We start from the raw sequence: 12,328 nt of genomic DNA on the forward strand, positions 1-12,328 counted from the left end.
AAAGTTAAATTCTCACTGTGAACTTCTTTAAGTCCAGAGCCAATTAGATGTCAGGACAAACCTTAAATTTCTTTAAGTCAGTTGAAAAGCTTGTAAACAATGATAAGGTCACACATTAATTTCACTGGACAGCCAAGGAGGAAATTTCACCTGTCCAATGCTTTTGTCAATAGTCACTGTAGTTTGTACATGTCTCAGTCACAGATATAAAGAACAAAAAGAATATTATTAGGCAATTCAGCCACATCATAGTATTTTACTTTCTGTGATTATGAATAATACATTGGAAATTTCAACCTTTAACTTTTTTAATGAGTCCTGGAGATTACTTTTCCTACCACCTAATTTTTGCATTAACTTGCTAACAGAATACAAGTGTCATTCAGTGCATTACTAGAATGACAGTAGAATCAGATCTAATATTACATCTTGATTATTGCTGTCTCACAAAATGAGATATTTTATTGTATATATATTAAACATTTATATTAAATTGCTTACATTTATATATATTTAGAAGTTGTAGACTTTTTTGAATGAAAGTGAAAAACCTGTATGCATATTGTAGAACGCTGATTCTCATTAGAACTTTTGCATCAGATACAGAAATGTATATTGTTACTGGCTGCTTAACCTTGATTCCTTATTTCACTTCTTTTCTGTCAGAACTTTCTTGATAGATGGAACAAATCATATTTAAACAGCCCAAAGTCTTTTGAAATCAAAGGCTTGTATTAAATTATTTTTTAAATTTAATTATTTTACAATATTTAAATAACGTTATACAGACAGCTAGATAGTTCTCTAGATAGTTCATTTCTTAGTCTTATGAAAATTTTTGCCCGCTGTATGACTTTTGCTTACTATACATGTACTTTTCTGTTAGCCCCTTTTCTTTAGGATTACTTTTAATATTCCAGATTTCTCAATTTATTTCTTTCTTGAAAGTTATCTAAGAAATGTATCACTCCTTCCACATTTGAAATTTCTACCAAAAACAGCATGCTGGCTTGTATAGCACTACAGTGAATGTATTCAGACTTACATTACTATAAAGTCTGAAAGCTGATGGGGTTAGCTCCACTCAACACTGTTTGGATTTATGCCTCCAGGTGGTGTTACTCCCTGCAGCTATATTTAAATCAACAGAGTTATTTTGATATATGCCATCCTGGGTGAATATTTTGTGATGTGTGGCCTAGAAAATACCAATATGTTCAGAAGTGACTGATACTGTGTGTGTGTGTGTAGAGGGGGAGGAGAGGAAGAGGGAGGTTAAGCTTGTGTGTTTCTCAAAGTGACTTTTAACAATAGACTTGCAGAGGCCAGATGTTTGGCTCTTTCTAGAGATAGCACCATTGTAGGCATCTCAGGCTCAGCATTTGTGACCACTAAAATCATTAGATTCTTCTGAAGTGGCCAAGGGCATTGTGCCATGGAGCAAATGCTCCATGGAGCAAATGAAATCACAGAGAAGTCGAGATTTATGGTATAGCATATACATATAATCTATGTTATGTACATGTTATAGATTTCTGAATTATTATTTACACTAACCTATCATTGATGCCTATAAAATAAATTTGGTAGTTTAAGGGAAATCTAATGTTAGTGCCCATATCAATTTAAAAAGAAATCTAAAACATTTACAAACTATAACATTTATACATAAGTCAAAAAGTGTAGTAGAGAAGTTTAGCTGATATTTATTTGGAAAAGTTTTAACTCCTGTTTATTGCAGTTAAGGGTAATAGAGCCATTGCTAACTCATGCCAATAAAATAGCTTTATGTTTTTATCCACCATAATGTGTTCTCTCTCTCTCTCTCTTTTTCTTCTATGTTCCTGTGTCTCAAGACAAAATGTGTAATTCATAAGCCCAGGGTTAATTATTAGAGCCTTTCATTCAGCTTGCCCAGAAACACTGAGTACCCAAAGAGACTTTTGCGTACTGTGTAGAATATTCAGCGCTATTTATATTGTCAGACAAGAAGATTTGTTAGTCAAAGAGTGAAAAGATTTACACAACAGTGGAATTAAGGCTGCCGTACTGTGGCATCACAAGCTATGTCTCAAAAAGTTCTGTGGAAACACTGTAATAAAAAAATTGTTGCTGACAATATTGACTGTGAAATTACATCTAGAAGCAATAAATTATCAGGACCCTATTGTAGACCAATTTTAGAATGCCTAATCAAAGCCAATAATTTTTCTATTTATTGTGAGAATTGGTAGTGGTTAGATCTAATGAAGACTGCTGATAGACACTCACTGTCCTAATTTCCTGCTTCATCAGAGCGTGTAACTGAAGTGAAGACTGACATCTTCGTCACCAGTTTTGGGCCTGTTTCAGACCATGATATGGTAAGTGATGGCCTATATTTCTACAGCATTCATTTTCTCTTGTCTTTTTAATTTGGAGAATGAAAGATCTATGCAATAACTTATTTACTCCTTTTAAGGCTGGGCTTTTTTTAAACCCTTGATTCCAGAATGCTGTCAGCTTTTATGTGCAACCATTCCTGCTAGCTGTGACTGCATTTAAGTGCCCTGAAATTAGCAGCCTCAGTGACTTTAATAATGTGTTTTAACAGACCTTATATTTGCTACATAATATATTATGAAATGCATTAGGGTTTGGATCCATATTCTTCTGAGAATGATTGCTCAGGTCCTTGCTGGCACATCACTGATCCAATTTGCCGAGAAAGATCATCATCTTAAAATGCAATTAACACTTATGCCTACAGTGTGACATCTGTACAGTCTAACCTGTATTTTTATATTAAAAGCTACTGATCAATGGGAAGTGACTTTCCCAGATCTTGGCTGCTGAAAGAGAAGATTAATGAGAGAATTAGTGTCACTTCTTTATGGAATGAATATTAACATCAAATTGCTAGATAACTGCAGGGGATGGAGAAGTACAGAAAACTGAATGAAGATGTTGTGAGCCCTGGTCTTAAGAGATATTAAAAATTGTGTAAAAATACAGATAAGGTACTTTAAATTTTGCATATAAATGAGGTCTTCACAAGTAGGTTGCTATTGACAGGGAAAGCCTGGTCTGCAGCTAGTAGTATCTTCTGGATCCTGTGTTAGGATGAGTGCTGGAAACATCCTCGTTAATTGAAATGAAGAAAAGAATACAGTTCAACCTTGTAGCTGGCTACATTTAGCTAAAGACATTCACCAAAAGAAAAATGAAAAAAAATAAAATCAGAAAAAAAATTATCACAGGAAAGGAAACAAGTTCCATTTCTTACCATGAAATTGTAAGTTGTTTAATTTGAACTAAAACTGTAGACAGGCCTAAAACACCAGGTTATTACAATTTTCTGACTACTCAAAACAATGTTAAGGGACAGAATAACAGAGAAAGTAACTTTTACAAGATAGTTTATTTTCCTAAATGAACTTTATGCAAAGACACCATTTTCCCCGATTGCTTGGAAAATAGCATTTATAAAACTACACTCAAATTTATTGCAACTGATGCCATTATATTTAAATGAGAAAGAATAGCGTGGGCAGCACAGACGTTTTGACCAGTCATTCTGGTGAGAAGACCTACAATAGAAGGGTAATCCAGGAAAACAGCTAGACTGGTGACTTGTCTCCTCAGCAAATATATACAGTACTGTCTAAGTACTATATATACCATGAAGAAGAATTAAAAAAAATCATTCGGCTTCTGCTTTTTTGTTCTGTGATAATCTTGTGAATTACAATGTCTACTTATTACTCTAAATTATACATCAAAAGAGGGGAAATCCCTTGGATTAAAGAGTGGTAGAAACCACTGACACCTGCTATTTGTGTTCTGGTAATCGGTTCAGCAAAACACTTCATCTTGCTTTCCCATTTCTGTCTCAAAATAGGTAACCAATCACCACTGGACAAACTGACAACTTCAAACACAGTCATTTGAAGTCATGTGACCAAAATATATATTTTTTTTAATTTAATAGTCTGAATTAAAACTGTAGCAGCTGCAGTTTGTAAGTGATCTGAGGTTGCTCTGTTTTTGTAGAGACCTGTCTTCTTGGGACAGGTCTCTTGTTAATTTCCTGAAAATTAACGTAATTTAAAGTATTGGGCTGGACATAGATGCTTGTGGGAGGTGAACAAAAAAAGAGTGATAGATATATGTGGGTGAATGTATGCTTTGTATTAATATTTATTAGAGTTGTTTTCTACAAGTCAGCTGGCTAAGCTATTGTTTGCTCTGTTGAGTCAGATTTACTAGAGAACTCCAATAATGAATGGCAATCTAATAAACAAATGGACGTGGTTGCTTTCCTACCTGTAGACATAAATTTAGAGTAACTGATAGGCCTGCTGAATTACTTGGGACTGTACAATGTTTGGACTTCAGCATCTACTTATACTTTGTAGTTTCAGGCGATTTAATTATTAAGTAGAAGGTAAAACTAATTTTACATTCCTAGGACAAACTGATGCTTGTATGGGAATTGGGTTTTAAGGAAGAATAAAATACTAAAGCCAAAAATAATCTACTTTCAGAATTAGGAATTGGTATATTTGAAAAAAAATTATTGACTTCAGCTATAATTCAGTATAGCTGAATTACTGTAGCATAAGTGATCACTACCTACAAAAAAATTCTCAAAAATAATTAAAAACCCATACCACATTGGCTCCTGATTTTCCCTTAGTTAAATAGGAGAAAGAATTCTTCAGTCTCTTAATAAAGAGTGGGACCAAGAAACACACAGGCTGTTGTTCATATGTTTTGAAAACTAAGGAATTACAGAAAAGTATTTAGTGTAAAACTCCTACTCACCTCCCCTAGAAAATGATGTGCGTGGAGCCTACTCATGCTAACTCTTTTGCTTAAGGAAATAAGTGTGAAATCAGAGACAGAAAGATAAAACGAAGAGCTTACCAGAATATAAAGTTTATATTAATTTCAATGTACATTTAGTGCAAAGTCCTCTATGCGTACTACAGGTTGGTTGTAGACACAATCATTTGAGGGCTATCCCAAATTTGCTCCAGTGAGCAGATTTACAGTGAGTGTAGACTGGATTGGGGGATTTGGTCACAGGGAGGCCTCACAAGCAGCTGTACTGGCACACTGAGGGAATGATGCGCTGCTGCCTGAGCACATGACTGATGGCTGGGAACTGGCAAGGAGCTATTCCAGCTGACGCCATATGTTATGAAACTACAGCCACAGTGAGGCATCAGCATACCTAGACCATCTGTTTGGAGGAATCCAATGAGGCAGTTATATAGATAGTAGGTTGATATATCAGGAGTACATGGTGTTCCTACCCACTCTCAATACACTGTTTTAAGAGCAGCATAGACATAACCTGTTATTCTATAAAGAGAATATCTTGGCTTGTTCTTAAACTTGTGAATAAAGTTAAGCAGGAGAAAAGCACTTTTTAAAATAAAAACATCTTTTTTGGGAAGAACTTTGCAGGTTTTCAGGCATGCTCTCTCAGATGGTGGATTGAACTAATAACAGATAACTGGCTATTCTCACATGACTGTCATTTTTGTGAAATTTTCCATCTACATTATCTGGAATAAGAAGGGTTTTAAAATTAACTTTTTGCGTAAAGACAGATTTTTTTTTTTTTCTAGTAAACTTTCATTCCCACTGCTTCTGTACTGTAAGCTCTTCAGGAATGAATTTCTATCTTACTAGCTTCCTGTACACCACCTCATCTGATGTAGACCACAGTGTGGTCTACCCTGTGAATAAACAGTCTCCGGGGAGAAATATCAGATGAGTAAGTTAGAGAACATTTAAGTCAAAGTGTTATAAATATTCAATACCATACAACTTATCGCCAAAGTGCAAATAGGAATCTTCTTTCTTTACCTGCACACTAAGGAATGAAGAGTCTCCACTGTGGAGAATTTATTCTGAATTTCGTCTCGCTCATATGTTTGCACATAGACCCCTGCTATAGTACATTTTTTGGAAATCCTTCCCTTGTTCTGTACGGCACCCTCCTGTAGAAGCAAGCCCTAATCAGAGTATCTGATGACTTGATCTCAAAGATCAGTTGTCTGTCAGGATTCATTTCAGGAGAATTATTGTACATGTTAAAGTGGGTAGTGAAAGCTAAGGAGCTGAGAAATCTCAGCCAAATGAATTCATCCTATATGGTGCAATGGCCTGGGATAGAGAAAGATTCAGTCTGTGCCAGGCATGACCTGTCAGCTACTTTTTAATTGAGTTTTGTCTTATGCTGTCAGGTCCCTTATCAAATTTCTCAGACTCCTTGTTCTTTTCCAGGATAAGAACCTTGTGTTCATATAAAGAAAAGAACCAGACTCCCTTCTCTCAACCTGTACCACCTCCCACTCACCTCCTTCTTTGCAGTTGAAAGAGATAAAAAGGGAATGGCTTACATGCACACTGAAATGATGTCACCTTCTAACTTTTACCTTTCCCATGTGTGTAGGAAGAAATTTTCTTTGGAGCTAGTAAAACATGGAGGAAATCCAATATTTTAATGCCATCTTCTGCATTTTTAAACCTCCTCCTCTCCTACTGTGCTGCACACCTGGGACAAGATTTTGCACATAGTTCAACCTAAGGCCCCGACCCAGCAAAATCCTGAAGCGAGTACTTGGCTATAAGGGCACAACTGCTGTCACTGGAGCTGAACAAATCCAGGCTTCAGCAGCTCACTGAGCACGTGATTAAAAAAATGGAAATACAATTAAGTGTGCACCAAAATGATTCACAGGCCTGGGATGTAAATAAAAAAAAAAAAAAAAAACAAAACCAAACCAAAAACCAAACAAACCCAAAGTAAGACCAACCCATGGAACTACAACATTTCCATGTCCACAAGAAATTTATTTAGGCATTTCATGCCCTAAAACCAGAAAAACACACCACCAGTAAGAATCACCATTCTTACTTGGTGATAGGATTAAACAGCTCACAATTGCTTACATTGTATGGAGCATTGCCATTTGTTAAAAGAAAAATCACAAGTCTAAGGGAGTCTGCCACAAAGAGATTTTGCACACACATTCCAGAATGTTCCTCTTTACTAACGTATTCCTTGGGGAAGCTCTTTTCCTTATAGCTGCCTGTGCCTTTACACACAGGAATTTCCTTTATTTCAGGATTTGCCATCTCCATTGGCAGAAGATCGCAGCAAAGGTTCAGTTTCTCAGCCAAAAGATTATCATTCAGGGTAATTTTGAACAGTGTTTGGATAGCTGCTTTTGATGTTTATCACAATATCATAGCCATGAATGATGGAAGGGGCAGGATAATCCCATACTGAACTTTTCATGTCAGAGTGGAATTTTTCCCTGGGAAAATATACTATATGCATCCACAGGAGTTTTTCACATTTTCACCACGCATACATCTATGTTTTATATATAATACTTCAACATATTTTTCCTAATCTCATCCTCTCCCTCTTAACTTTGTTCCTGTTGCTTTGTAACAAATAATTCTTCCATTTTGTAGTGAGTGCTGGTTATTTTGATTCTCCCCATGTACACTGAGTCAGCAGCCACTGCATCTCTTCCCCATTGGCCCAGTCCTTGCATAACCAAACTATAATTCTTGGTCCAAAGCTGTCCTCGGCTTGTACTCTCTGTAGTCCAATGACTTGGCCCAATGAGCCATTCCATGTCTCATAAATCAGACCACATAATTTTAGTGAACTGTAAACTTTTTGCAGGTTGACTACATGTTTATGCTAATGAGACACTTAGAAAAAAAGGCTCTAGTAAGACCCTGTCTCACCAGGCTTGTTTTCTTCTAAGAGACATATTCTTCTTGTGCTACGCATACTGGCTACATACCCACAGCTTCAAATTACAGTTTTATTACAGGTGAAGGAAAAGTGAGAAAAGGGTGAATTATTTTGTTTCCACTATATTATATCTCAAATTCTTGTCTAACTTTTGATATACTGTTCTTCCTAACATTTATTCTGTTGAACACAGTAATGATATTGCAACTGTTTAATAACCAGCTTCAGGTACATTGTAAGTAATATAGAGAATAAATGTTCTGATAATTACTAATTTCATTGTCATCTTGCTTCTAGCGAACAGTAAGAATATACTTTTCAAATTCTCATATTGCAACATATGGCATCATAAGTGCTTCCCTTTTTTCTGAATTGATGTAGGAATACACTATCGATGTATTTTTCCGCCAAAGCTGGAAAGATGAGAGATTGAAATTCAAAGGACCTATGACTGTTCTCCGGTTAAATAATTTAATGGCCAGCAAAATTTGGACACCTGATACCTTTTTCCACAATGGAAAGAAGTCAGTGGCTCATAACATGACGATGCCAAATAAACTATTACGAATTACAGAGGACGGGACATTGCTATACACAATGAGGTGAGCCCTAAAATATTATATCCTTCGTTTAGTTTGACAGTTTGACTCGTTAAAACATCGTATTTTCCAAACAGGAAACAGGTTCCTTTTTGAGTGTAATTTGATTCCTGCTTAGTAATTATTTTCACAATAGGCCACGGAATGATGGACAAACTGAGGCATTTGCAGTGTTTATTTTTTTCCCCTCCTGCTGTGCTACATTAACACTCCCTGGATGTGTCTTAATGCTTGATTTTAAAAAGGTACCTATAGTATTAGGAACCCATCAATTTGCAGAGGACCTTAATTTGGAGTTGCTTTCAAGGATTCCATCAGCAAAGTATAATAAAGCCTGAAAGTTTAATATAATCTAGTCTACTAGATTGTGTACAAGGGTCTTTAATCTTTGGATCCTATAGAAAGCAGATTCTAAGAACTAGCAGATGCACAGAGAATTCATTGCCTATTCTTCATATTTCTTGTGCTTGGGAATACAGAGCATGACAGTCTAAAAATAGACATTTCTTATTCCATTCATAACAAGAAAAACAATTCACTAAAGCATTTGGAAAGTTAGGAGAAAAAAATATTTTTGTGCTGGCACCACTCTTACTGGAAATATGTTATTCTCTTCATGGATAACTGAACTTTAGCTATCCAGTTGTCAGCAGAAGAGTTAAATAAATCCTTTTGAAATAACGATGATACACAGTCATGGAAACATTCTGGATTAAAAGACTGCAAATTAAACAATGAAAAAAATGGTATGTTGCCTCTACAGAGCTACACATCCCCTGTTTATGTCTCCCATGGAATCAAGCAAGGTATAAAGGGATTCTGTTGACTCAAAGTCGAGATGGATAGCTTAGTACGTAGGTGAACCCTGAGTTTTCTTTTAATAATTTTAAAGATGTTTTTAAAAGCAGTACAAGTACTTGGAGAAAACAAAGTCTCCAGGCTTTTGGGAGCCTGTCAAATACGTTAAATTTATTCTGCAACATCTTTCAAGACTGCCGAGGCTAGGGTAGAATCTGCTTGGCTGGTAGTTATACAGGTCCAGGTGAATTTTTCTTGTCTTCCTAAATGCTTGGCTGTTAGGGATTTAATCCACAAGAACACTATCTTGGCAGCATGTTGTTCACATATGTCTCTTTTTTTGACCATAACCATTTCTATTTGCTCACCTTTGCAAGTGCCTTAATGCAATCTTCTGCCTAGTATTCAAGTATTATTGTTCATTCCTTGCTGATGTGTGCTATGTGACTGTTTCTAGTTTATTTAATCTCTTTTATTGAGAAACATGTTTGCATCCAAGCTGATAGCAACAAAATGATTTCAGCAAATGTCTGAGCATCCAGAGTGTGCCAATTTAATGATGGCAGCAAGGAAGCAATTTCAGTTTCTAATAGATTTTAATCCTCACACCAAGTTAGAAGTCTGAGCACATCTCTGCTGTACAGTGAAACATGGTAGAGGGGCAGAGCCAGTCGCACTGCTTTTCTTACACATGCCTGTCAGCACCCCCAGCCAGACAATTCAGGTCCCATTCTAGCTGCTAATTAATCACCTAACAGATATTATGCTATACGTATTCTATGTGTCTTAATAGAAGCCTGTTTGCTATTTCTGTGAAACTAGTATAAATGTGACCTTTTGCTCATTAATCCGTTATAGATTGACTGTGAGAGCAGAATGTCCAATGCATTTAGAAGACTTTCCTATGGATGCACATGCTTGCCCCTTGAAATTTGGAAGCTGTAAGTTTATTTTAAATTGAGGTTTCTCCCTTTTTAGGCCACTTCACAAAAGTATTTTGCAACTGAGAAAGCCTCAAGGTTTTAATCTTGTGTATTTTTCACTTTTTTTGCTGGGTTGTATTTTTATTCTTATATATATTTATATTTAATATAATGAACCTCTTCTATGTGTCTTAAATATCCTCCAATGTCATGCCTGGACATTGACAAAAGAGAAAAATGACAGTACTCTAAACATCTAGGAAAGTAGTTTGTCACATAGAAAATGCTGTTAATCTTATAGTTGCTTTATTTTGTTAAGACCCAAAATCAATGTTAGAGAAAAGTAATACAGACCATGGATAACTGAATTGGTTTAGGTGAAAACAATTCCCCTGCCATAGTCTTGGCACATTTAGAATAAAATTTTGCATAAGATTATAAAACATTCATATTACAATCATGCAACATTTCTGGAAGTGAAAAATCTCACAAATGTCCAAATAGAGTCCTACACTTGCAGCATTTGTAACCTTAGATTAGAGAACATACCAGACAAAATGTAATGTAATTGAAATCAGTGTAATAACTGACAAAGCTTTCTGTAAGTTGAGAATTTCCCCCAAAATTTTAATTTGAATAACAACCAACCTGACACCGATACTTTCAAACATAATATAAAGCTAAACATAATATTTTCAAAAATTAAATATAGTCCCCCTACCACTCTTTAAGTTAAAGAAAAAAAAAGTGAAGAGCTGTTTTACTCTGGTTGGTTCAACACAAACAAGGAAGACAAAATGTGTGGAAGATGTAATAGCGTACAAATCGTTTCCTCAATGGCTATTTCTTTCTAGTAGAAATGGGTTGTTTCACTGATAATGGGTACTTAGTGGCTTGATCTATTTTAGAAGTCAACAAACAGAACACCCAATACATTTTTCACATGTTACCAGACAGGGTGATAATTTATTTTGGTCTGAATAGCTCTATGTTTACCATGAGAAAAGACCGACGTTTTGTCTTTAAAGAACTACTAGCCTCCTAGATAAGATTTAGAGAACAAAAAGCTCATACAAACTTGGAGTATAGCTGACAAGAATAGCTTACTCACTGAATGTTAAGTTTTCTTACAGCACTTCCAATAAATCTTTCATGTGAAACAGAAGGGGGTGGGGGGGAAGCCTTACTCCAGCTAGTAATAGGGCAAATAGCTGCAGTGGGTTCTTGATTAATAACAGGAGATCGGTGCACCTGAGATCCCAGTTAGATCAGGAGTGGTCGCAGGATTGACTTTCTTCTGAAATGCACATTAAAGCGTTTATGCAGACTGCATGCTGGATCTGGGAGGTGGGAAGATGGCTAATCGTGCATAAAACCTGCTAATGCAAAGTTAAACCATCAACAGTTTTTGAACAAATGTGAACTACTAGACTGAATTTCTATAGACTTGATAAGATACCTGTCACCACATCTGTGCATCGAGCCAAAGCCTAAACACCAGACACTCCCTAGTCTGAACAATAGTTCCCATTTTTTTTCTACATTGAGTTCTTTCTAGCCCACTGTGTCCCAGATTAGTGTACTCTTGGTTCACAAAGTGCACGGCTTTCCAGATTACTAAGGATCTTGCCTCGATTAAATGATTAAGAGATGCAGAAATTATGAATGAAAAGGGATAGATAATATGGGTTTGAATACAACTCCAGAACCACACCACAAGGTAAAAACGAGATAGCAAAAAGACATGCAGGTGTATCTGCGTATCTTTTTCATCTAAATTGATTTCCTTTTTATCCTACAAAAAAAAATTTATCATCATAATATATGTAATTTTCGTAACAAAAAAAAAATCAGTGATATTTCTGATTGAAAGGCCATTTCTTACACTAAAATCAGAGGTAATAACTGGCATTCTAAGCTGAAAGTGCAGGCGTGGTCTGTCATGTTTTACAGGCTATTTTCATTATTTTTTTGTTTCAAACACTAACTGGCTATCATGCCAGCTGTCCTAAACAGGACCTAGCAAAACAAGTAACTCCAAATGCTGGGAAGAGCCATGAGACAAAATCAAGGAGTTTTCAGGGAAACTTTGCATTCGCCTACTAAATTCAGGTGAGCTTCTAATCTAGGATCCTCATGGGGAGGAGTTCGTTCTGTAACATGGTTTTACTGCAAACACTGCATGGGGAATTCATTTTCCAGAACAGGGCCTTAAATCTGGACCTCTCCCCTCCTTC

The 12,328-nt window shown here is 36.0% G+C and overlaps 1 protein-coding gene across 3 annotated transcripts in view; it reads left to right on the plus strand.

The window, feature by feature from the left end:
* The window catches only part of GABRA1 (gamma-aminobutyric acid type A receptor subunit alpha1), a 43,622-nt gene that overhangs the window by 14,165 nt on the left and 17,129 nt on the right, over positions 1–12,328 (plus strand). For all 3 annotated transcript variants that reach the window (XM_075510006.1, XM_075510007.1, XM_075510008.1), the window contains 3 exons: positions 2,296–2,363; positions 8,153–8,373; positions 10,027–10,109. In XM_075510006.1, coding sequence (XP_075366121.1) covers positions 2,296–2,363; positions 8,153–8,373; positions 10,027–10,109 — 372 coding nt within the window. The remainder of the gene's footprint in view (positions 1–2,295; positions 2,364–8,152; positions 8,374–10,026; positions 10,110–12,328) is intronic.

The sequence above is a fragment of the Mycteria americana genome, chromosome 8 (genome assembly GCF_035582795.1).
Source record: "Mycteria americana isolate JAX WOST 10 ecotype Jacksonville Zoo and Gardens chromosome 8, USCA_MyAme_1.0, whole genome shotgun sequence".
Taxonomy (NCBI): Eukaryota; Metazoa; Chordata; class Aves; order Ciconiiformes; family Ciconiidae; genus Mycteria; species Mycteria americana.